The sequence below is a fragment of the Cynocephalus volans genome, chromosome 3 (genome assembly GCF_027409185.1).
Source record: "Cynocephalus volans isolate mCynVol1 chromosome 3, mCynVol1.pri, whole genome shotgun sequence".
Classification (NCBI taxonomy): Eukaryota; Metazoa; Chordata; class Mammalia; order Dermoptera; family Cynocephalidae; genus Cynocephalus; species Cynocephalus volans.
Genome location: NC_084462.1, coordinates 37,384,381 through 37,412,014, shown reverse-complemented (window position 1 = coordinate 37,412,014; position 27,634 = coordinate 37,384,381). Strand labels below are relative to the sequence as shown.

General features: G+C 44.2%; 1 protein-coding gene across 1 annotated transcript in view; it reads right to left on the bottom strand.

Moving 5' to 3' along the window:
- The window catches only part of ATP10A (ATPase phospholipid transporting 10A (putative)), a 139,497-nt gene that overhangs the window by 47,418 nt on the left and 64,445 nt on the right, over nucleotides 1-27,634 (bottom strand). Inside the window, 1 exon segment of the mRNA XM_063089995.1 lies at nucleotides 26,740-26,944. Within this exon segment, the coding sequence (XP_062946065.1) occupies nucleotides 26,740-26,944 (205 nt within the window).

Here is a 27,634-nt window from a genome sequence, read left to right as displayed (position 1 = left end):
ACCCATGCCCATGGATGTGGGGCAGCAAAGCTCACCTAAAACTGGAGTAAAATACTAGCAGCCCTGCGATTTAGTCCTAGTTCTTCTTACTAATAAGTATGAGATTTTGGCAAGCAAAGAGAGGGCATTTGGACGCGGATCTCCAAGGTCTCTGCAGCCCTACAAGTCTATAACGGTAAAGGATGGAGTGGTGGTCCCAATTCACCCCGTGCTGGCGACAGCTCACCACTGCAGAAGCAGCATCGCCTATGAGCGGGCTGCTCACACATGCAGGCGTCATGCTGCCCTCTGCAGCCCAGCCACCGGCAGGCGAGTGCCTTGGGATAAGTGCAGCTGAGGACCCAGTGCAGAGCATGCATGTGCATATCAGTGCCTCGCAGGCATAACGTGCTCCTGGTTTCTGTTGTCCTCCAAATATTTCTGAAGCTTCTCTGGGCAAAGTGATCTGAAATCACTAGGTGGAAAGGAAGAGGCGGGCAGTGGTGCAGCAGAGAGCTGCAATCCCTGCTCTTGAGCTTGCGTTTCTGTTGGAAACTGTGGCCACAGCGGGCAGATGCCCTGAGCCCCACAGTGAGTCTCCTCTGGTGCTCAGCATCTCCTTCAGGGAGAACAGGTATCTGTGCAGGTGATGCACCCCCATTCAACCATGTTCAGCGCCACGGGGAGGCATGCGGCTAACTCAGCAGTGCCCAGGGGGTGAGCTGAAACAAAGTTTGATTCATAGGGAAGGTTCTGTTACCAACCTTGTATTTCACATTTGCATCACACTGAATCACTAACAAGTATTCAGTAAAAGCAAAAGCAGACTTCCTCCATCTTAAAACAGAAGCAGCAATGTCTGTAAGGACATTTACAGTCCATTAAAGCAGATAGTTATTTTTCTATCATAAAAGAGGTGAAATAAACCAGCTTTTTCATTGCTTCAGGTGATGGGGTCAGTACGCAGCACAGGTGCTCACTTGGGGTGCCTGTAGGTAGGCTGCCCAGTGGGACCCTGCCTAATTCTCCAGGTGCAAATGTCAGAGTGAGGCCTCCTGTGCATCCTGGTCTCCAGCTGACGTGGTTAGGGAGGAGCTGGGTGAGAGAAGGCACAGAGTGCAGCAGTGCACAACGCACCAGCGCCTGCACCAGCAGCAAACACAGAAAACACACACGGCCTTCTGTCCTCTGCACCTGGACCCTCCCTAAGAATGCTCTTCACATCACCTGTCATGATACTCCTAGGTCACAAGATCCCTCCTCCACATCTCCAGCCTTAACACCTGCTCTGGACAGTGGTCTCCAAGATTCTCAGATGGACGAATGCAGTATCTCTAACTGCCCACATGGTTTTGGTCTCACCACCCACTACAGGCCTGTCCCTGGCACCGATTAATCATGGAGACACAAAAGGCCAATCTGATCTCAGAAGTGCTCTGCCTTAACAAAGCCTTGCCGATGGCTGCTGCCCTGCAGGATGAAATCTGCATCCCAACACATTGGCGAGGCTCTGCCCACACCAACACGCTGATCTCCTCGGCTGCCACCCCTCCTAGCACCTGTTCCTGCCACATGGGGTGCCCCATTGAGGCCAACCCAGACCTCTTTACACAGCTTCCTTTGCCCCCCACCCCCCAACCCCCAAGCTTGCTGCATCCAGCTCACTGTCCATGCATTTCAGGATGTTGTCCTTTCTGGAGAAGTTTGCTGACAGCCCCCAAGGCAGGCAGGCAGGCAGGTGCTGCTGGTCCAGCCTTGCACAGTCCCCACATGGGTGTCAAACCCCATGCTTCCCCCTGTGTGGCTGGAGCTGGCTCCCATCCCTCCTCCACTGGACTACAGGTTCCCTGAGAACAGGTGCTCTGTGCCCATGAGCCCAGCACAGAGCCTGGCACACACATGGCTTAGGGGGGTGGGGGACACTTATTCCAGAAGGATTTCATGTACTAATCGATTTCAAATGCTCTAATTGTCCCAAAGCACTGTGCTGAGCTCTTAGGGGCTAGACTCCCTGCTTGCTACACCACCCCCAGCCAGGTGCCAGCAGGACAGCCAAGAAGGACAGGGAGGGCTCTGCTGATGCTCCAGAAGGCACAGCCCCCTTTCACAGTGCAAGCACGTGTCACTTGGTAGCAATACAAAATGATTTCCTCACAGCCTCTAATGGAGCTACTTACTGACAATGGGTGAAGAATAACTTAATTCAGGGAAAGCATTTTAACCCACACCAACTCTTTTTATTTTGCACTTTCAATCCAATTTGTATTTACCACATGCCTATCAGTGTTGTGGGAATTTAAAGCAGGGCAGACGGCCCAATGTTAAATGAATGGATGGATCTACTTATTCACTGCAAAGACCATATTGCCAAATAAACATTTTTAATTTGTTATACTGAAATAGCAGCGAAATTATCTGTCTTGTCCACTGTAGGTACTATTGTGGGTACTCAATCAGTATTTCTTAAAAAAATATTCAAGTGAAATCATGGGCATTCTGGTGGTGGTAGCAGGAGACATCAGACACATAAGGAGACAAGTCAAAGTAATCATTTCTCCGATCAATTTCATAGATTTAGTGTTACAGGAGGAGTTAATGCCCTAATACATATATGGAATATAAGTGATCATGAAACCCATGTAAATAAAAACCTGATCCACAATAGCAACTGTGATTGTGTTATTTAAAATGTTCTAAATACAGAAGTGCATAAGTGGGTTAACATAGCAGCTCACGGCCAGCACTTGATTGTACGTACTGCAGTGGCACGTGACACTTTCTCTGAGTACCGCACCCCTCCTGGCATCATCACTGTTTCCAGGGAAACAAGCTGATGGGGATGACAGGGACAGACGTCGGAACCTCCATGGCCCTTCCTCATGATCGACTTCACCAAAGTCCACAGGTGGTTTCTGGGAAGCTCCGTACCTTTGACAGCTCTGGAGAAACTGATCAAGGGGTATCTGTGTTTCTGACTTCTTTTTCTAATTGCAAATTTTCCTGTCGTAAGCACAAGCATTCAAGATCAAGTGGTTCTGACTTTGAGAGTGGAAAGCTAGCTTTTCACTCATTAATCCTGACTTGGGAATGCAGAGGCCAACCCGCCCTTCCTTGCCCTGCCTCTTCATCCTTTGTTCCCTTGCCTCTTAGCTGTTTCAGTCAAAAAGCCTTGAAGCTTTCCTTTAGATGATGGCAAAATTCAAACACTCAGTGTGCTGGGTTTGAACCTGAATTCTCAAAATGAAAACCCTTTCTTTCCCTCCCGGCCACAAACACTTCATGCTGCCTTAGTCGGCTGTGGTTGTCAGCAGAGCCCACTTTTTCTTTTTTCAAATGTGTCTGAGCATATCTAAGGACTGGCTATGCATCCAGATAGTAAGTAATGAGAGTTGCTTCAAAGAACACCAACTTCAAAGCCTAAATGAGAATTGGTTCTTTAAAATAGATCTCTTGAAAGAGTCTGTGCTTAATGCAACACGGTGCCACCGCATGAAACATGTCTGGAGCAATGTTGATGTGCTAATGTGCACAGCCAGGGTACAAGTCAGCCTGTCTGAGTCACAGTCACAGACCACTTTGCACCTCCCCCACCACTGCAGGGGCGGGGGTTGATGGAGTAAGCAAAGATGGGGCTGCAGGCATGAGGACCTGCCACTTTTTGGAGACCACTGAGCAGATAATTCTTGCTGGAGAAAAGGTGCTCCCGGCAGGCAGCGTAGGAGGGGACTGCAGCCTCAAGTGCATTTACACTCAGGAGGACCCTGAGGTAGAGCTGCGTGGGCTATAGGGCCATTGTTGGCCATGCAGGAGAAAGCCACGGAGGACAGAGGCTATAAAAAGAGGGGCCAGCTAAGTAGCTCTTATAGGAAATGACTCTAAGACTAACGTGGCAACAGGACGGTGAATTCCTAAGAACAACTCGACTAGCTCAGCTATCAGATTGAAAAGCAAAATTGTCCAGCATTGAAGGACTAGGCAATTTGGATCAAAACTCCAGCTGCAGGCAATAGAGACACTAGATAGAATTTTAAAAACAACAGCCTGAAGGTACCAGAGATTTAACAGGCAGGCAAAGAATAAACAAGCCAAGACCTAGAAAAGACAAAAATCCAGAGTTGAGACTGGACTTTGGGGCCTCTTTTCCCTTAGGGGAGTCTACAAATTCCAAGAGTTGGTTGAGAGATTGATAGAACCAGTGAGACAAGTGCTGGGCTTAGGAGCTGTGTTCACTCCTATTGCTGCTGTAATGAATTAACAAACATGCTGGCTTACAAAACACAAATCTGTTATCTTACAATATTGGAGGTCACAGTCAGAAATGGGTCTCACTGGACAAAAGTCAAAGTGTTAGCAGAGCTGTGGTCCCTTTGGAGACTCTACAAGGGAATCCATTTTGTTTTTTCCCATCTTGTAGAGGTCTCCCACATTCCTTGGCTCATGGCTTCCTTCCATTTTCAAAGTCAGCGAGAGGCAGTGGGGGGCCGAGTCTTTCTCATGTTCTATCACTTTGGCAATCTTCTGCCTCCCTCGCTCACTTTTTTTTCTTATAAAGCTCTTTGTGACTACATTGAGCCCACCTGCGTAATTTGGGATAATCCCCCCATCTCAAGGACAGCTGATTAATAATCTTAATTCCATTTGCAAACTTGCCATGTAACATAACACATTTACAGTTTTGAGGGATTAAGATGTGGGCATCTTTGGGAGGGGCATTATTCTGCCTTCCATAGGATCTACCAAGAGAATGGCCTAATAAACAGCTATGCATTTTGAAAGAACCATGAAGAATTGCACCCCAGAGAAAGACTAAAATGGAAGAAAGAGTTCCAACACAGCACTTAATGTGACTTGGTGCCACTGCATGAGACACATCTAGAACAATGCCGCTGAGCTAATTCTGTACAAGCTGCTACCCAGCTTAGAGTGAATTGGGTGGCCCCCCAAAAAATCTCAATCCTAAAATTGGATTATGGTGATTCCAGATTGCTAGAATCCCCAGATACTCAACAAAATAAAAGTACTCTCTTAATAAAAAATCCTTATAATCCAAGACCTCAAATTATTTGTAAAAAATAAATTTCTGAGTACAATGTCAGAGATGTACTCAAAGATAAGTAAGCAAAAGAGGAGATAAGGCTTCATGGAACAAGAACCAATGAAAACAAGAGTGAGAACAGACCCACAGAGACTTTAAAATTACCATGCATGCTATGATCAGGAAGCTAAAGATAAGACTGAAATTTTGGAAAAGCTGGAAACTATAAAATGTGACATAATAGATTTGAAAAAATTACAGCTCAAAATTTTTCCATTAAAAGATCAATGAATGGTTTATTAGCAGATTTGGCAAGCACAAGGAGAAAATTAGCCAACTATAAGAAACATCAGAAAAGTTGTTGAGAATAAAGCATGGGGAGACCAATGAGGGGGAAGGACACAAGAGAGTGTAAGAGATAGAGGACAGAGAGAGATGTCTAACATACATGTAATTGGAGCTCCAGAGGAAGAGGAGAGAAAGAATTGTGCAGGAAAAATATTTGAACAAATAATAGCTGAGAGTTTAGTAAATCTGAATACAAAGCTCCAAACCAAAGATTCAAGAACATTAAACAAGGTTAAAAGAAGATTATACTTAGGCCTGTGATGCTAAAATGCTGAAAACCAAGGATGAACTCAACAACAACAACAAAAAAATAAAATAAAATAAAATTGAGAAAATTTGTTACTGCCAGACCAGAACTAAAGAAAATACTAAATACTGGTCTTCGAAGAGAAGAAAAATTGGCCCTAATAAAAGGGCTAAAATGCAGGAAAGAAGGAAAAGCAACAAAAATGGTAGCTATGAGGATAAATATAAATGCATGTTGACTGTATTAAATAACAATAATAATGTCTTAAGGAATTTATAAACTGAGATAACTACAAAACACAAGTATATAAGTTGGGAGAGAATAATTTTTTTTTTTAAAGTAAGAGGTTAAAAATAAACCCATATTAAATACTGAAAATTCAAGGATGCATGTAGTAACCTCTAGTATAATCACTAAAATAAAAAAGCTTATAACTTCCAAATGAACGAAAGACAGAATGGTAAAGCTCTCAGTGAATCTAAAAGGCAAAAATGAGGGGAAAAGAAAACAGATCAGGCAGGACAAATAAATATAAAAGATGAATGCTTTAACTCAAATATACCAGTAATAACCTAAAAGTAGGTGGAGTAAAATATTTTAATGAAAACAAAGATTGTCAGTCTCAATGAAAAAACAAAACTCAACAATATGATGTTTACAAGAAATAAGAACCGAAGCACACAGATATTAGAAAACAAAGTGAAAGGCAGAGAAGATGTATCTGGCAAAGAGTAACAAAAAGAAAGCTAGTAATAAAAAAGTATCTCTATAATTCTATAATAAAATAGTAATTTTAAATAAAAAAGTATCTCTATAAAAAAAGTTTAATTCATTAGGAAAATAAAAATAATTCTAAATTTATATAATCCTAATAACATAACCTCAAATCGTAGATTACAAAAATTGACAAAAACAAAGGAGACATAAACAAATCCACAATCTTAGTGGGAAATGTTAATCCCCCCTTTCTCAGTATTTGATAAAACAGTCAAAAAATAGAAAGGTATTTAAAATTTGAACAGCGTTACTCACAAACTTAACCTAATGGACATATATAAAATATGGCATCAAACAACTGTAGGATACCCAGTCTTTTCAAGTACTCATACAATATTAAGAAATATTGACCATATTCTGTGACATAAAGCAAGTATTAACAAATTTCAAAAAACTGAAACAGAAAATTACAAGCCTATCTTATTAATGCAAAAATTTTCAATAAAACATTAGCACACTAAGACCAGCAATAAACAGATAACATATTATGAAGGTGTAGACAGTCTAAGAATTCAAGGTGGGTATAGCATTAGAAAAATCAGTGTAATTAGCCACATTAACACAAAAGGAGAAAAAATCATATGATCATCTCGATATATGCAGAAAATGTATTTAATACAATCAAACATCTATTCATAATGTCCCTTAGAATAAGAATAAAATGATCCTGAGTTTGTATTCAAAAAGGTAAAGGTATTCACCCATATCTTAATGAAATATCATATATAGTGGTGAAATGTTCAAATATTTCCCTTTAAGAGTTGTATCAGAGAAAGAACGTCTGATATCACCAATTCTATTCAAGACTGTTCTGAAGTCCTTGCCACCAAAATTAGGCAAGAAAAAGAAATAAAAGTACAGTATAATGACTGTAAAGGTAGAAATAATGCTATCACCATTCACAAACAAAATGACTACAGGTAGAATATCTAAAATAATCTTCAGAAAACTTGTTAAAATTAGTAAGTAAGTTTAGCAAGGTTTCTGGGATATAAGATCACTGTGTTTCTACAGACTATGCACATATACATATGTGTGTACATATTGTATTTACTACTTGTAAACACACACACTGCACTTATGTACACAGTACTGTAACAAGCAAACAAAATCACTTTGCTAGGGATAAATCTATCAAAAATGTGCAATGTTTAAATGTTGAAAACTATACAGGATTACTGACAAAGATAAAGTGGAGAAATGTATCATATTTATGAATTAGAGAACTCAAAATTGCAAAGATATCAATTCTCTTCTTCTCTCCAAATATATATATATATATATATATTTTTCTCCCTCCCCCCAATGTAATCACAATAAAAATCCCCTCCTCTTCAGATCAGTGGGTGGCATTACCTATTAAAGATAAAAGGTGTGGACATACAGTGGTGCCTCTCCCTCTCCCAGTGACCCTCTTGGGGACTCTGTGCTTCCTGTACCTTCAGTTTTAGGTCCTGCTGGACTAGAAGTCCTGGATCCTGGGGAGAGATGATTTTCTACAAGGAACAGAAACAGCTGCATTAACTGCAAGCTGCCACCTCTCCTAGGATTCTCAGGCCAGTGTGCTAACAGGAAAGACCGACTTAATTACCATGAGGAAAGGGCTGCTCCCTCAGGGGCAGGAAGGAGCATGTCTGAAATCTACAGAACTTGCAAGGGCGTCCCCTGTGCTTCCATGACTGGTAACTACAGCACCGTGGCCTGACAGGGGCTCAGTGAACAGGAGGCACTGGGATGGAAGCCTGGGCGGCCCGCTGAGCAGACCACCTGCACCTGCAAAAGACCTGGAGAGGGCGAGAAGACTCTAGAATGGACAGCAAGGAAAGTGGTAACAAATACTAATTTGGGCCTCAGGACCAATGGTTGTCTTATCTTACTCTTTTAAAAGAAAGGGCAAAGGCCACCACTTTAGGGGACCAATGACAGGGCAGCGTGCACTGACATGGAGGGGACTGCATAGCTGCTGCTGGAGCCATGTGTGTGTGAGGCACCACCTTCCCAGTAGTGCTCACCTGCCCTCCACAGCCAGCACCTGCAGCTCTTCACCTGCGGGTGTTTTGGGACTAACAGAGCCCACTCCACCATCGATCGCAGTGCAGACCAGACGAGCTGGGAGTTAACGCCTCCTGGGGGTGGCCTCAACCAGGGCATGCCAAGTGTTGTGCATAAGCATGCAAGTCCTCCGGCCCTTCATGCAGGCTGAATTAGGTGGCTGTCTGCACTGCTGCCCAGAGTCTCATACACCACTGCTGTGCAGCTTCAGTTGCCCAGTGCTGACTTGCCGGATAACACAGACTTTATCGGGCTTCTCGCCTCCCCAGTCTTACTGCCCCACCCCCTCCCTGTGTTTTCTAGAACCATCTCCCCAACACTCCACTTGCACTCTAATCATCTTCTCAGTGTTTGTTTCATGACAAGAAGGTGACAGGGTTTCAAAAAGACAACTCTGGTGAGAAGATTCCAGAAGAGGAAGCATTTCAAATAGACTTTGGTTTCCTCACTTTATTCTCTCTCTGACCCCACCCGGGCCATACCCTATTTCTAAGTTAATTTCAGAACATATGGCTCTACCATCTCAGTCCTATACTTCCCTCAGGGGTCCCTGCTGCCTAAGAAATGGAGCACGAACGTCTGCCTGCATTCACCGCCTGGACAGGAGGGCCCAGCAGTACTTTCTTCCATGACCTTGGCACTGCCGTCTTGCGTCTGTTCACTCACCCAAGTGGTGAACTTGCTCTTCTGAACACATCCTAGGCTTTCTTAACACTTTGCCTTTGTTCAGGCTATGTCCTGCATCTGGAGATTCCTCAGATCATTCCAGTGTCCACGTTACCCCATTAAAGAAATAATGAGTGTAAAACTCTGCCAATTGTAAAGTCCTTTTCAAATGTCAGCTTTTCCTATACTAATATAAGGATCTTCCAGCTCATCCCGCAACACTCTTTTAAAACCTCATCTTCTGTATGAAGCCATTTCCTTCTGTCCCCAACTTCTGAGTTCTCTTCCACCAAACTGCTCAGAGCTTCCCTATTGGCTGCATGGATGAGGGCCATGCATGTCTTACTCCCCAACACCGTAAATGTCCTGGGGGCAGGGGCTACCCTTCTCATGGACATGCTCCTTGCAGAACTAAGTGCCTTGTGTAGGGGAAGAGGTCATGCAAGTGTAACTGAGTGAATTGAAAGATGAGTTCAGTATCTATGGGAAAGGCATCCTCCATAGGGAGGGTCTGAGACTTCAACATTTATAGCTCAGGACCTGCTACAGGTCAAGATTCAGCAACAGAAAGTGGGCTTACCTTATAGTCTGAAACAACAAACTGCAGACAAAAGATAGAAAACAAAGACCTTCAAGACACTGAACATTGGCACAGCAACATCTGAGAGATGGGAAGCAAAGGAAGTGAGTCTGCAATTGTCCCAGCTTACTGCTTTGAAAGACTGTACAGGCCATGACAGAGGGAGAGGAACCCCAGTGGCTGATTTTCTCAGTTGAAGACCTGAGAGTCCAGAGAGATCAAGATAGCTAGAGTCTGCAGGATAGAGTACCAGAGAGGAGAGAGGTACACAGTGAACCCAGGAGATCAGTAGAGCCCACCCCCCCAACCCCCCCAAGGATCCAGCAAGGATGACAGACACACACATGTGGGGGAACTACTTGAGTCTGAGAAAGATAACCCAAGAGGATCAGAGGGAGCTGTGCACTGCACTCACACAGATCCAGGGACAGTACTGGTTTGCACCAGCCACACTGGAAAAACTCATCATCCATGGGCATTGATAGAGAACTCAGAGAAGTCTTGCCTCAGGAGTTGAGAATAGTTAGCTCTTGGTGAGCAAGGCTTTGGATCCACCTAGCAAATCAAACTATTTCCAGTGCCTTCACTGCATTCCAGAGCACAGCTCAAGAATATTTATAGTGAAATCTAAATATCTGGTTTCCACTCAAAGATAATCAGGCACACAAAGAAGCAGGAAAATAAGACCCATAATAAGGAATGTAATTAAATCAATTTAAGCTAAACCAGAAGAGACACAGATGTTACAATTAGTAGAAAAGGACATTAAAACAATAGTTATAACTGGATTTCCTATGATCAAAAACTTAAGTAGAAACATGGAAGATATAAAAGAAATTGAACTTCTAGAGATAAAAACTACAAAGTCTGAGATGAAAAATAAACTGAATGAGATTAACAGATTAGCAATTTCAAAAGAAAAGAGCAGTGATCTTGAAAAATAGTAACAGTAATAGTAACTATACAAACTGAAGTACAAAGAGGAAAAAAAGTCAAAGGAAGAGAGCACTGATGAGTTATAAGACAACTTTGAGAAGCTTAATATTTGAGTACTTGGAGTCCCTGAAGAAGAAAAGAGATGTGAAAAAATATTTGAATAAATAATGGCTGGAAAATTGCCAAACTTAATGAAAACTATAAACCTATAAATCCAAGAATGTCAAGCCAAAAAATTATGAAGAAAATGACAAGGCACATGGACATCAATTTGCTCAAAACTAACAATAAAAAAAAAGTCTTGAGAATAGCCATGTCATGTACAAAGGAACAAAAGTAAGGATGACAGCAGACTTTTCACTGCAAACAATGTAAGCAAGAGGATAGTCAAGCAACATTTTAAAAACACTAAAAAAGAAAATACAGTCAACCTAGAATTCTATACCCAGTGACGGTATTATTCAAAACAAACAAACAAAAAAGGTGGAGGGGGCAAAATAAAAATGTTTTTACATATACAAAAGCTGAAAAAAAAATCAACAGTAGATTCACACTAGAAGAAATATTAAAGGAAATCCTTCAACAAAAAGAAAATATCATTTGGAAATACAAATCTACACAAAAGAAGAGCACAGGAAAAGGCAACTACATGGATAAGTATAAAAGGTCTTTTTTATTATATAAATCTCTTTAATATATAAACAAAACATATAAACAGAAATACTATTAATATATAACATATATAAATGGCATGATGATGATCTGAAAAAAAAAATGAAGCTGGAGGACTCACATACCTTGACTTCAAATTTTACTTTAAAGCTACAGTAATCAAAACAGTGTGGTACAGACATACAGGCCAATGGAATGGAATAGACAGTCCAGAAATAACTCATCTATAGAAGCAAATGATTTTTAAAATAGGTGCGAACAAAAATTGTGTATGGAAACAAAAAATAGTCTTTTCACCAGATGGTTCTGTGACAACTAGATTTCTACATGCAAAAAATTGCATTTGGACCCTACCTCACACTATATACAAAAATTAACTCAAAATAGATCAATGACCTAAATATAAGAGCTAAAATCACAAAACTGTTAGAAGAAAACATGGTAAAACTTCCCGACCTTGGATTTAGCAATGAGTTCTTAGTTATGATAGAAAAAATGCAAGCAACAGAAGAAAAAATAGATCAAAACGACTTTGTCAAAATTAAATTTTGTACATGAAACAACATTGTCACTCAAGTGAAAAGTCAACAGAAAGAAATATCTGCAATATCTAATAAGGGGTTAATGTCCAGAATATATAAATAACTCTTATAACTCGAATATGAAAGACAAAACCTATTTTAAAAACAGGCATAGGACCGGAACAGACATTTATCCAAGGAAGATATACAATGTCCAACAAGCACATGAAAAGACATTTAATATTGTCAGTCGCTAGGAAAAAGGAAATCAAAACCACAATTAGATACCACTTCACACCTCTAGAATGGCTATAATTTACCTGTTCCCCAATGTTCATCGCAGCACTCTTTACAATAGCCAAGAGCTGGAACCAGCCCAAATGTCCATCATCAGATGAGTGGATACGGAAAATGTGGTACATCTACACAATGGAATACTACTCAGCTATAAAAACTAATGAAATACTGCCATTTGCAACAACATGGATGGACCTCGAGAGAATTATATTAAGTGAAACAAGTCAGGCACAGAAAGAGAAATACCACATGTTCTCACTGATTGGTGGGAGCTAAAAATTAATATATAAATTCACACACACACACACACACACACACACACACACACACACACAAAACCGGGGGGGGGGGTAAGAAGATATAACAACCACAATTACTTGAAGTTGATACGACAAGCAAACAGAAAGGACATTGTTGGGGGGGGGAAGGAGAAGGGAGGGAGGTTTTGGTGATGGGGAGCAATAATCAGCCACAATGTATATTGACAAAATAAAATTAAAAAAAAATAATAATAAAAAATAAAAACTAAAAAAAAAAAAAAAAAAGAAAAAGAAGGGTTGGCAAGAATGTGGAAAAATTGAAACCCTCATACATTGGTGGTGGGAATGTAAAATCAGGTACCTACTGTGAAAAACAGCTTGGTGGTCCTCAAAAAGTTAAGCATAGAACACCATATGACCCAGCAATTCCATTTCCAAATATAAACCAAAAATACTTGAAAATAAGGACTCAAAAAGATACTTGTACACCAATGTTTATTGCAGTGTCATTCACAATAGCCGAAAGGCAGAAACCACCCGTGTCCACCAACAGATGAATGGATAAAGAAAACATGCAATATCCATGCAATGAAATGTTATTCAGCCATTAAAGAGGAATAAAGTTTTGATATGTGCTACAACGTGGATGAAACTTGAAAACATTACACTAAGTGAACTAAAGCAGACACAAAAGGACAATTATTATAATATTACATTTATATGAAATATTTAGAATTGACAAATCCATAAAAACAGAAAGTAGATAAGAGGTTACTAGGGACTGAAGGATGGGGGAACAGAGTTACTGCTTAACAGTTACAGAGTTTGTTTGGGGTGATGAGAAATTTTAGAAATAAATAGTGGTGATAATTGCACTATACTGTGAATAATATTTCATGCCACTAAATTGTACATTTTTAAAAATGATAAAATGGCAAATTTTATATTATATATATTTTACCACAATTGAAATAAAAATGCTGGCTGGACACTCAGCACACCAAGTGCTGCTGAGGATGTGGGAAACTGGAAGTCTCACACTCTGCTGGTGGGATTGTAAAATAGTGCAACTGCTTTGGAAAACAGTTTGGCAGTTTCTTAGAAAGTTAAACACACCTACGATACAATCCAGCCATTCCACTTCTGGGTATTTTATTTGTCAAGAAAAAGGAAAGCCTATGTCCCTACAAAGACATAGAAATTTTCATAGCACCTTTATTTGTCACAACCAAAACCCATAAACAACCCAAATGTCTATCAACAGATGGATGTAGCAATGAGACATACAGTTGTGCATAGCTAATGGTGGGGATACATTCTAAAAAGTGCATCATTAGGCAATTTTGTTATTGTGCGAACATCATAGAGTGTACTTATACAAATCCAAATGGTATAGCCTATTACACACCACCTAGCCCTATTGCTCTTAGGCTACAAATCTGTACAGCATGTTACTGAATAATGCAGGCAGCTGTAATACAATGGTAAGTATCTGTGTATTTAAACATGTCTAAATACAAAAAAAGAATTTTCAGCTCCATTATAATCTTCTAGGACCATTGTTGTACATGTGGTCCATCACTGACGGAAACGTCGTTATGTGGTGCATGACTATATAGTTGAGCTATATTTACACAACTCAATACTATAGCAATAAAAATAAACTAGTAACACACACACCTTGCATGAATCTTTCAACATAGTTGTACCGAGAGAAAAAAAGCCAGAGTAAAAGGACATTCTCTATTATTCCATTTATATAATTCTCTACAAAATCCAAAATAATCTTTAGTGACTGAAAGAAGATCAATGGTTTTGGGGCCTGGGGGAAGGGGCAGGAGAGAGGGATTACAAATTTTCGGGGGTGATTAAGTAGCTTGATCTATGGTGATGGTTTCCCTTGTGGATACATATGTCAAAGCTCATCAAATTGTATGCTTTAAATATGTGCACTTTATTGTACATCAATCATACCTCAATAAAGCTGTTTAAACAAGGAAAGGGCAGCTGCAGCTGAAGTCTGCAACTGATAATTAACTGACAATATTTTTCTCCCCTAGCAACACACTAATTTTCCTTTTTTATTTTTTGAACCATTCTTACCAAGCAGTTAAAAACAACCATTTAATGAACTGCCTGTCCTTTAGGAGCTGTCATCTGACTTATCTGAAGCAATTTTTATCTTAGGGAAAGAGAAATTTATTTTTGTAAGAAAATAATTGCTCCTCCACCTGTGCTCAGTTCATTCTCGAGCAAAATTAACCTGCCAAGAGCAAGGGCTTTACTTTCACAAAGCCTAAACTGCTTGCCCATGGAATCCTTGAAATAAATTATTTTCACTGGGACTGGGTGTCCTTTTAATTTTAGATCATTGATTTCACATCACTTATTTGTTTGTATCTGAATATGAGTATTAGCAACAGGTAAGTCCAACCCATCCCAGATGACAGCCCATGGCCAGGCGCCTGCTGTGGCGCCCGCTTCTCCCCGCATCCAGAATGAGTCCTCCTGTTGACTCTGGCTCTCTGGCATCCCTCCCAGCACTGTGTAGCCTCCACCGCCTCGCTCCCCGTCTAAGCCTCCCCAATGTCCTGGGCTCAGCCGGGCTCCCACTCACAGCCACCCTTCTGGCCCTGCCCTTTGACACTCCACAGAACACCTGGTCCCTTGTGGACACACCTAGCCCCTGACCACTGATAACAGCACTACCTCTCACTGCGCACAGGCTGCATGCCAGGAACAGCATCTTAATCTGTCTAATCCTTTGACAGCACTACAAGGAAAGCACTTTCCAATTCATGTGACACAGACAGGAGACTGGGAATCAGAGGGTACATAGCTGGCCCTGGGGGCCCTGGGTAGGGTGAGGCAGGAAGCCCCCCTTTCCAGGTACCATTCCTCTTCCTTATGCCCCTCTGGTTGGGGGAGAGGAGGGGGACCTCTTTCACCTGCCTAGCCTGGCGCCCCTGCAGCAGGCATCACCATCTGCCTGTACTGCTCCACTGAGCAGATCAGCAGTGGCCTCTGTGGCTTAAGATGACTTAGACAGTGCACCAAATCCCCCACTTAGCTGGCTAGCCACACTCATTCTCAGGATCAAATCCCTAGTCCTTGTGAGAATTAAAAAAATTCTCCTGAGCAAATAAAGGAAGCCCCTGTGTCATCCAAGCATTTGAAGTCAGCCAGCAATTCTCCTCCTGGCTGAACAGCCCCACCTCGCTGCTCCCTCCCCACCTCCAGGGGCACACAGGGAGGTGCCAGCTCTGTCCTCACAGGGTGGTGACTCTCAGCTCCTGCTGAGCATAGAGTTGGGGTGCAGCTTACCTACCCCCCCCCCCCGTTACCTGCTCTTAGGCAACTGACCTGCTTCACTTAGACCAAAGCAGAAGGAGGAAGAGACAGAAAGAATACAGAGAGGGTGCCCTTGCTCTTGGTCTCGAAGGCTCCTGTCACCTGCAGAGACAAATGTCTGCCTGTCTTTCTGGGGGAGGACCAGCATGGGGCCTCTTGGTTACACACACGTATAACTACAACTCATTACCACCCATGACAAGCGAAAACCAGCGCGACACGCCCACTCAGCCCCCACGGCCTCCGCTGAGGGGCCAGGGCTACCCAGGGGCTGCATGCACCAGGCAGGCGTGCGGCTCCACCCTTCACGAGCAGTGAGCCAGGAGCAGCAGAACTTTTGAGGACACTCACTCCTAATCTCACCCTTTAAGTCTTTCTCTTCTTAGTGCATTTTATAATGTGGCTGAATATTAGTACAGCCGTGTTTTGACCTACAAAGCCAGCAATGGTTCAACTTAATGCACGTAACCTAATTTATGGGGAAATAAGTTTGCTTACGTTGTAGGGGGGCACATGGTCAAGAACTGTTTACCAACTGGGGTGTGTGACCAAAAAGAGTTTGGAACCACTGACTTAGATGGAAGAAAAAAGGACGCGGGCACAGAGTCTCACAAATCCAAATGGGAATCTCAGGTCTCCCAGGCTCTAGCTGTGTGGCTGCTCACAAACTGCTTCATCGTCCTGGGATCCAGACGCCTGGGCGTAAGGCAGGGATGATGCAGTCCTGTCTCGTGGGGGGAATATAAACAGGACGATGACACAGAGTGGCTAGCCTGGGAAAGGGTGATGGTGAAGGTGAGGTTCCTCAGGGAGGGTCCAGCCCAGGCAAGACACACAGAGGGGACAGAGATGGTTGAAGGGCGCTGACTAGGACCCAGAGGAAGCCCTAGAGAGGCTCTCAGGCCCTCCTTCCCTGGGGAGGTCCTTGCCACATGCAAGGTGCTACTGCTCCTTTGACCCAACTCTTCAGCAAGGACCTATGAATAGGAGGAACCACAGGCAAACAGGTTTTCAATCTAAGAGCTATGATGCAGTACGAGTCTCCAGGACTGAGGATGCTCCCTGCTATAGATGGAATGTTTGTGTCCCCCCAGGTTTCACATGTTGAAACCTAACTCCCAACGTGATGGTGTCAAGAGGTGGGGCCTTTGGGAGGTGAGCGGGCTGTGAGGGTGCAGCCCCCTCATAAGTGGGATTGGTGCGCTTGTAAGAAGAGATGCAAGAGGACACTCCCTCTCTTTCTCCACCATGTGAGGACACAGCAAGAGGGCAGCTGCCTGTAGACCAAAAGCGAGCCCTCACCTCGTACCAGGTCTACTGGAACCTTGATCTTGTATTCCCAACTTCCAGAAATGTCAGAAATAAATGTCTACGATTTATAAATTACCCAGCCTGTGGTTATTTTGTTAGAGCTGCAGGAACAGACTAAGACATTCCCTTTCCTATAATTTCTGCTGTCATACGGAAGGGGCTGTCACTCGGCCTCGGGGAGCAGAAATCCCATGGGCTCCACCTTTTGATTTAAGAGTGCCAAGAGCCAACAGCTCCAGCCCGCTTATGGCAGAGGCTAATTCTGGTTATTACTGTGTGCAGAAAATGTGTGTAGTCGGGGAAGCAGTACTGTAGGGAAAGGTAAGGAAACACGCTCTGCCTACTGAGCCTCCCTGCAGTTTGCTGCTGAGTGCTGTGAGGAGGCAGGAGAAACCCTACCCATCAATTAAGATTTGCTCCTATGTGATTTTCCCGGGTAAGCCTACACTTTAAGACAGCCCTACAGTTGGAGGTGGAGGGTCTCCATGGACTCCTCATAATGAAGTCAGCATGGCACAGGGGGAGGGGGGCGTCACGTCTGCTGAGCTCAGCACCGCAGCACAGATGGGGGCTCATGTAGAGACTGTGTTCAACAGCACTAGCAGATCAAGACAATTCCCCTGTGAAATATTTGCCAGTAACGGCAACACATGACAAAAGAATTCCCCTCAAAAATCATAACTTTCCACTAGCAGCACATCTACCTGCCCCTGCAGTTGGGTTAGCTCAGCAGCCCTCCTGAGGGTCCAGTAGGTCCGACCGGCTCTGATTTTCTTGCTCCAGGAAGACTCAGGTTGAAGCCACAGATTTAGTGATCCCACATCCCAGAACTCTGCCTTTGTAGGGCTCCTGTCAAATCTCTCACTGCAGGGTCAACGCTGTCTTGCTCTGTGCATGGGTATGCAGGTCACTCTGAAATCCCAGGTGAGGAAGGAGTTAGTGAGATGCAGCTGCCTCTTTAGGGAACTCACACTGGAGCTGGGAGCTCTCTGTCCTGGACAGTTCTTATCCAGTGCCCAGACTCTCCAGCCTCTCCTTTAACTTACCGCACCCAGGGCAGCATGACCCATTCCAGACAGATCTACTGTATTTATCATCAGGTTCTTCTGTGCAGAGAAGCAAACCCCTCCCCTGTAACTTCACCCATGGGTGCTGGCCCCACCTTTCCCCCAGAGGCCAGTGCGCTACCTGCTTTGGCGAGTCAGCCTCTCATTAACAGCAGCAGCAGCAGGGGTGTCGATGAGCACGGCCACCCCGTCGAGTGCCCACTGCCTGCCTGGTGCTGTGCTGAGGGCAGGTGGGAAGGACCTCTGATGTCAATTCCATTTTGAAGATGTTGAAACCAAGGCCTGGCAAGATGGATTCACTTTCCGGGGTCACAAGCTAGCGAGAGTAGGAGGCAGATCTGAAGCCAGCTCTCCACGCTGCACTGTGGCCAGCCTGTCTTCAAGTGCCATGCTGTGACCAAGCCCCCCGAGCCTCCTCCTCAGACCCAACATCTCCGGACCCCCAACTCCACCAGTGTCTTCCTTCCCAGGCCCATCACAGGGCCTCACACTCCTCTTAACTTAACACTTTCCTCTCAGCTGGCAGGAAGGGTTGAGAAGGGCAGGAAGCCATGTCACAGGCCACGGGAGGTGGGTTTTATCTTCACTGCACGTGGACTGCAGCACTGCAGGAGGAAGCCCAAGTCGCCGGCTCCACCAGTCTACTATAATTGGATTCTTCTCCCGGACGTCCTTGGTGAGGGGAATGGGGTTGGCTGTGCTCACATGCACTGTGAACCACAAACCCAGTCACCCCTTCTCCTGAGGGAACACTCCAGAGTTCGGGGTGGTGGCTGAGAGCCCTGGGACTCAGAGGCAGGTGGGGGCTCCAGTTTCAATCCTAGTTCTGCCACATTCGACAGCTCAGATCCTTAACCTTGAGGGAGGGCTTTTTTCTGATTTGCTTGGTATGTAGAACAGTGCCTGGCACACATAAGTGCTTGGTAAACCCAAGAGGATGAGCATGCTGGATTCCTGGCAGCTCCTCGCAAACACCCCGGTCTCCTGAGGGTGTGCAAGATGGCACTGCTTAGAAAGGGTTGGGGGCCCTCCCTGCTCACATCCAAGTCCCCCGTGCCTCCTCTCTTTGATGCTGGAGACCACCAGTCTGACTTCCACGCCACAGCCCAACCTTGCATCCACAGCCTCTCCCTGGCACCTTTTAGCCTTGAATCACCAATGCTCAAAATACTCAAGAAGGGTTTCCCTGGCCCTCTGGTCTCACTGGACCATGGCGGAGAAGTCAACCTTGGAGTCTGTCCTCCCAGAATTTCCTGCCTGGTGGTCAAGGCTCCAAAATGCTTGATAAAGGCCGGATGAACAAACCAACTGTTTGAAGTTTTGTCCAAAACAAATCTAGACGTGTAGTCCTTTGAAGGTGGCCTTCTTTACCAAGCAAATGAAAGGGCTTGTTTGTAGCTAAGCTTTGGCCCAGTTCCTAACTGATGAAACCCTGTGTGGAAGTACCCAAGCACCTGCTCTCTGTACCCCAAGGGGAAGACTTCTTGTTGCTGGAAGTGATGCCCACCCACTCTTCTTGGCCTTTTATAGTTGGGTTTGGAAAGTGTAAGGCATTCTGACATATATACTACTGAAAATGGCTTTATTGAAAACTGACAAACTAAAGACCTTTGCTTTAGGCTTGATATCAGCTTGGTTAAAACTCTCATTGCGGCCCATTAAAGCGCTTCCTCATCACATGGAATATTCATTAGCAATGGTGAAAAAGCCCTGGACTAATTTCCATGTAACCTAATTGAGATGTCAGGAGGCACTGTTTCATCAATACCCAGGCAGGTAAGAGTGTTCTCTGAAGCCATTTCTTTGCTTTCCTCACAGGTAGACTCCCTTATAAGGTCTGGTTTACGTTACCATCTCTGCACAAGTGCAGATGTGTCCACGAATCTCTGCTTCCATTTCTCTCTCACTTGTGGATGGGCAAAACTCTAAGGAGCATTAATACAAGCGTGAGAACCAAAACACTGCATTACATTCGAGGAGTTACCTGCAAAGTGAAAGCATTCCATAGGTTCCCCAGGAATGCTCAGAGAAATGGGGAAATAGGCTCATAGGAATCCAGAAACAAAATTAGTCCAATGAGCAGATGCTGGACCATCTGAGTACCCCTTCCCTAATGCACACAGTTCATAGTAGGTCCTCAATAACTAGCCTGAAACTCCAGATTCCCCAGAATGTTCTCTTGCAGATCAATCTACTTCTGGAACACCATGTTTTTAGCCTGGAGAAGACTATTTATCCTCTCCTAAATTTAACAAGAATAGAAAGTAATAACCTATTAGAGCAATATGACTTGAGACCACCAGTCTGACTTCCACTTCACAGCCCAACCCTGCATCCACAGCTTCCCCCTGGCCCCTTTCGGTCTTGAATCACCAACACTCAAAATACTTGAGAAGGGTTTCCACAGCCCTCTGGTCTCACTGGGTTGCGTGTGCGTGTGCGCGTGCACACACACACGCACACACACACACGGTCTCAGACCCTTTGCAACTGCTGATGCAATTCAACTACATTTAGAAAAGTTGAATTAAATTCCCCCCTTTGATTTTTACAGTACAGATATAGTCAAAGAGAAATATAGTATTTCACATTATATGCCACTTTAGATAGAATAAAAACCTCCTATGGCTCTGGTTGTCTTTTTTTTCCTGGAATAAATGACCACTTCCAACCACACAAAAAAGCGAAGTTAAATGCACACAAAAAATTTTCAAGTTTCCATACAGTGTGATAAAATCTTTTTGGGTAAATATTTTAGTTCAGCCTAACATTATAAACTCCATGGCATTTAATTTTTTCCATTGAGGTCAGTGTTTTACTCTAAATGATGATTTGATAGACCATAGATTCGAGACAAAGAGTACATGGTGAAGCCACCAGAATTAGCAACAAAAAAACTACTACAACCAAACTTACATTCCCCACGAACTAAACACATGCCAATACTATACATGTCTCAGATAATCATATTACCTACCTGACTGAATTTCTCTGAATACCCACACTTGATGGAATTAAAATTTTAATCTAAAGTTATTGTACTCTCAAAGTAATTTCTTTCTGTTTTTCCCATTACATGTTTAATATCCTTCAAGAAAATTATGTGATTATTAAATTAGAGAATGAAAGTCCCATAGTATAAATTATGAGCTTGTTGACTATACTTCATTACATAGAAGAAAACCATGATCCAATTAACTTACCGAGCCAGCTGTCTTTGTTTTCCATTTAGATGACAGATTATGTTGCCTCGTTTAATCTCACCTTGGAGAATATAGCTAAACTTAATGAAATACTAACAACTTGAAAAGCTTAAAGAAAAAGACTTTGGTACAAGAACTACTATGCAAACTTCACTCTTTCACCTCTGGTTTTCCTGTGGTAGAGATAATTGTGGGAGCATGTGTAGGTAGAGATAAAAAAAAAAGTTTGTCTCCCACATATTTGGATTTTTAGTTATTTTTCTAAGCTCCTTGAATTTGGTCAAGTAATTTGGGGAGGGACTGACCCTCCTTCAAAAAGGAAAATGTGCTTAGTCACAGCCTGAAAGCACCTGGCACCCAAGAACATTGTCAGGAATTTAGTAACAATGTATCACAAAGCACAAGGATACTTCAAAACCTTCATAGAAAAACAACTAAAACATAGTACAAATCTTTCAGTGAACTTTTTGAAGTACCCTCTGGTAGAATCAGTGTAGATCCAGATATCAGGTAAGTCTTTTAGAGGTGTACTTCTCAGACTTTTTCTAGCCTAGGAAAGTTTCCATAGTCATTTCATCTTTTCTCCATATGTGGAATACATACCTGCATGCAAAAACCTGCATATGTATACATCCACACATGCCTGGAGAGTGTTAGCAACAGGTCCTGCTGCAAGCCTAACAAACACTACTCCAAATAGTGCTGCACAGAAGGACTGTGATGTAGCTGGAATTATGGGCAACAGTCCAACTAGGTCCATCCAAGAGACAAACTGTTGGAACACATAAGTCATCTACTGGATGGCTCTCCTCTGATGCCGATGTGGGTGCCGGGTCTGAACTCTCCAGCTGTTCTCACAGATGCCTGCCCTGTCCCCACCCTCCACCAATAGAAATTCCAGCATTCACCTGGTATTTCATGCCCCTGTTTCTGCTTTATTGTTTCCTCTAGCACTTATCATTTCAACCTTCTACCTAATTTACTTATTTACACAGACCGTGTAAGCACCACGAAGGGTGAGACGTTCCCCAATTCTGACCAATGCAGCACCTACAATGACATTTGAAGCATAATAGATGCTTGATAAATATCTGTTGAGTCAATAAAAATGACAAAATAAGTGTCTCTGAACCTATTTATATTGCATATAAGATTACCAGCCTGGGAATTTCTCATTCTGCCGAAATGACTGTGCAAATTATTACAGACGAGCTAGGAACTCCTTCCCTGTAGTGGCTGACTGTGCGCAGCTTCCCAGCAGGGCTGCGGGTCTGAACGAAGGCGGCAGGTGCTGGGGCATGGGGAGGAACCCGCGCCGACTCCACCTGATTCGGGGAGGCAGCTTGGGAGACTCTCCTGACTTCACTTTTTCTGTTTCTCATCTATAAAATGGTGTGATCATCATGACCTTACAGGATTTATATTCAAAAATACACAAAATTGTTTTAAATGTTTGCTCTGCTCTGATTGTGAGAGACAGATGAGGCCAGGCACCCAGGAAGCCTGCACGAATGACAGTGATGGTTCTGAGAGCACAACGTGCAGCTTTGAGGGTCTCCTCCTAATTTGTGAATAACTTCAACTTGACTCCAACTTTTACACAAAATCTTAGAAATAAGAGTCCCTATATCTATGTTTCTTCTGCCAGGAGAAGAGATGCCCGGGTGCTTTAAGGTCCCGGAGCCACCCGTCAGATTTCAAGAGACTTGTCTTCAGATGCCAGGGTCTGGATGGGCTGCACTTGCTGCCTTCTGGCTTCTCCATTATGGCCCCTCAACTCTGTACAGCTTGTCCAGCACTCTTCATTAAACACAACCCTGTTTCCACCTCTGAGACAGTTCCTGACCTGTGTCATTGCCTAAAATACCTGGCACCCAAACTCTCCATGTAGCCTTCATGATGCATTTCAAGCCGCTTTTTATGGGAGTTTCCGCTGACCTCCTCATGACCACTTGTCATCCCCAGTCCCTAGTCCTGTAGGTATTGGTCCCACTGCCTTAAATTACTAGACCTGGCAGCATATGGATGGCGTGCCTCTGTCTTAGCATCATTCCCCAAGCACACGAGTCCCTCATAAATGATTTCTGAAAATGGAGAGGGGGAAAGAGGAGCTAGGTCCTGCCTTGGCAGTGGAGGGGCTGGAGGGAGGGTGGAGGAAGAGGGCAGCCTTTGGGTGGAGTGTGTGTGTTTGTGTGTGTGTGTGTTTGTGTGTGTGTGTGTGTGTTTGTGTGTGTGTGTGTTTGTGTGTGTGTGTTTGTTTCTGCTCTTAGCTCAAAGTAACCAGGTGCCCAGACAGCGTGGGCCGGCCCAGCCCAGCCCATGCACTGCTCCCTGCACCCTCTCCTGACCCTGGCTCTGTAGGGCTGGCTCTCTGGAGAGCCACCACTGGTGTTCATCCATAGCATTGGCCAGGGCTACCTTCCCCACCCACACACAGGAGCAGCCTCCCCAGGGCTATCTCCAGCAATGCCCAGTAACCAGCAGCTGCCGTGGCATCTGGCAGGTTCCCAGGCTCAGTACCTCCCTGTGGACAGTCTTCCCTGGCAACCCTGAGAGAAGATTTCCAGGAAGTTCTACCAGTATAGCCCCTCAGTAGCTTTTCTGCTATTCCAGGAGCTATGGCCATGCCCCCTGCCGTACGGGACCTCTTCCCTGGGCAGAGAAGTCTATCAAACCCAGGGGTAGTGACTGCCCCTTGCATCCTCTGCTCGTGTATTCTTCAGAGTCCTCTTTACATCTTACCATGCAATCTCCTATTAAGAAACATGCACGGTGTCCGTCTCTTGACTGGACCATGCTGGGTACACCCAGTTCCTACATTAATGCCAAGGCCATCTCTTGTTCTTAACCTACCTTTTGTAAATCACTTCTAATTTAAGTTTTCCTAGGGGCCAAATGACCACTCATCAAACTGGCAAAATATGACTTTGTATTTGACATAAATCAGTATACAGATCACTACCAGTTCTTGACCTGTCTGAGACTAGCTGATTCGACATTATGAAAAACTCACTTAAATACAGAGTATTTAAATGTTCTTGGCATTGCAATGTTGCAGTTGAAATCATGGTTTTTCAATTGTTGGACTTTTAAAAGCCAGAGATTTATTACCTTTATTTTCCATGGGATGGTTCATATATTTCAGAATAGTAATGTACGAGTGGGAATTGAGGTACCAGAAAAATGTCTTTGGGCATTTAGGGAAAGAGAAAAAAGAGAAAGTGAAAAAATATTCTAATAATGGGGACCAGAATGTGCATGCATATAGAACAATTTTGGTGCCAATAAACCTTTTTTAAAAAATCAGTACTGTTTTGGTTGCTAATTTTGGCCATTTTGACTAGATGAAGGCTCAACCCTGCTTCTTCAAGCATTCATGAGGCCCTAAGAAGGGTGATATAGGATGTGTCTGCCTGCAGCCATCCTTGAATTTTAAACATCTCACTTACATGCAGATAGCTTATATAAAACACCTTTGAGCTATGAAGCGTTGCACTTGTTGTCTGGGGAAGAAGTGGATGGGGGAGTTTTTTAAATACAACTGGGTTCAGAAGTCGAAAAGGTTAGAAGACAGGAACAAGGAAATTACTCTTAAGAGTTGACTGAGGAGCTGCACCTGTGGCTTCTCCCGCCTCCTTCACCCCCAAACAGGTGCACTGTGCTCTCCAGCTCTTAAATGTCGCCATATTTTCCACATTGTCTGAAGCATCAGCAATTAGATATCCACATGCTTTCCTTTATGTTAAGTCATCCTCTATGCACACAGCGGCTCCTCTGGGAGGGTGGCTTCCACCCTGTGAGCCCTGCCTCCCCCCAGCTCTGTGCTGACTTGTCCTGGAGAGGAGGGAGACAGGGCAGGCCTACAGGAGGAGGTGGGAGTGGGTCCAGCGCATTCCTAGGACTTACCTAAGATGATAGACAGGCACATGGAGTCCTTGGTGAGCTCAGTCACCACCAAGGATAGACCTTGAAGGGTCCCTCACAAGCACTTCCCCCAGCCCTCCTGACTGGAATAGGAACACTCCGTGAAAAAAAAATACTATTTTTAATGTTTATGTCTGCTTTGCCTTATTCCAAGAAAGATTTGAAACAGTTCACAAAAATATATTTGGCACAAAAGAAGGCTGAAGAAAAAAGTAAATGAGGACATTGACATGGAAACAAGGGCAGAACAATCAGCCAGATGCTTGTCATTAAGGGACACACCTGTAGGCGGTGGCTGAACATCGGGCCAGAGACCCCCAGCAGCCCAGGCAAGGCGGGATGCCCCTGTGTGCAGAGTCCTGGCTGGCCTTTTGCAAGTGTGCAGAGGCACCCTCTCTAGTGACGGGGCTGAGAGTGAAATGCATGGATGTTCCTTAGGCGGGAGGCAGGGATGACAGCCCCCAAACAATCCTGCCCAATGAATGGCTCCACCCAAAATGCTAACGGTTCCCTTGTTAAGATCCACGAGCTACAAAATGATTCTAATTTCTCCGGAGAAGCCTGGCTGCTCCTGGTTCTGAGACCACCTCCTCCCACAGGAGTTCATGGGGAGGGTGCTATGTGACAGGAGAAGGAAATCCCCCACAGTACCCTCACTGTCAATGTAGGAACCTGCTCCCTTGAGCCTCTCCTGAAAGCATCCTTCAATAGAGGCCAATGGCAAGACCCAAGGCCCTGGTTCTGACAGGCAATTTGGGACAGGGTAGGGTTAGGAGGAAGGAGGAGGCTTGCCCAGGTGGGCCTGTTTCCCTTCTAGACACATCCTGGTCTCTGAGGGCTCCTGCCACTTTAGTTTCACCTGGAGGGGGCACCTTGCATCCTCTACACAGACGTGGAGGGGCAGCCCTTTCTCCCAGAAGCACAGACAAGTTAATGATGGAGTTTGCATTTCGTGCTGCAAGGCTTGTGAGTGAGTGCAACCGTCAGACCCCGCTTCCCTTCCTGGTCCTCACCCCCAATTCCCCACCCTGTTGCACACTTCTGAGCGGTGCTGGTGCTCAGCTAAGGCAGAACTCAGTTATGGAAGACCTGATGCTAAACTCAGAAACACCCTTGAGGAGAAAATGTTCCTGAGATACACTCTGGGAAGGGCCATTACTTCTGCTGGTGTTGCCGTTTAGTGAACTAGCACAATAGCTCAGTAAATGCTGACCATCAGCTGGTCACGATGTTCCTTGTAATTTCACAGGGACTCCAAATACTGTTCTGAGAAACTCAGATGTGTACAGTAGAAATCAGAGTCAGAAAAACTGAATCTTACTCCCCACAGCCACAGGCTGGTTGTGGGTTAAGGTAGGGCAGGGGTCCTCCCAGACCCTCAGTCTCATCTACTAGCAAAAGCAGCCTGGCCTGACAGAGGGGGAGATGCAGGTGCTCTGACCCCAGAGGGCCAGCACAGGAGACACTGTATGGCCATGATGCCTGTGATTCCCTGGAAATGTGGGTCACTTACGAGCTCTGAGAAGCCGCGGACCACCTGCCGCCGCTTCAGGTTGGTCTCTCCGTCCAGGTTGGCAGTCTCGATGTGGCACAGCCCATCGGGGTCACTGGAGGAGAGCAGCAGAATGTCCGCAGGGATGATCTCATTGCAGTGAAGATGCACAAAGTCTCCCACATGGATTTCTTTCCAGAATCGGTTCACATAATCCTTTTCTTCCCTGGCAAAGAGACTTTGATTAACAAGACTGGCCAGAGCTTAACCATGGCTGAATCTGGGTGATGGGTACATACGGCTCATTTAACAATTCTTTCTACTTCCACATATATTGAAAACTTCCATAATAAGAAGGTGTTTTAGAAAGAATATTCATAAAGGCCACATATTGTATGACTCCATCTATATGAAATGTCCAGAATAAGCAAATCCATAGAGACAGAAAGTGGATTAATGGCTGCCAAGGGCTGGGGGGAGAGCAATGGGGAGTACCTGCCTCATGGGCACAGGGTTTCCTCCTGGGGTGATGAAAATGCTCTGGAATGAGACAGTGGTGGTGGCTGCACAACATCGTGAATGCACGAAATGCCACTGAATTGTTCACATTAAAAGGGTTAAAATGAGCACTCCTATGTATATACCCAAAATAACTGAAAGCCAAGACTTGAACTGGTGCTTGCCATGTTCATAGCAGCATTATTCGCAACAGCCAGAAGGCGGAAACAACCCACTGTCATCAACAGATGAACGGATAAGCAAATGTGGCACATGCGCAGTGACAGAATATGATCGCCCATGAAAAGGAATGCTATCATGTGGACGAACGAGGAAGAACACCACGCTCAGTGAGATAAGCCATTCGTAAGAGGACAAGTACTGTATGATTCCACATAGACAAGGTACCTAGAATAGG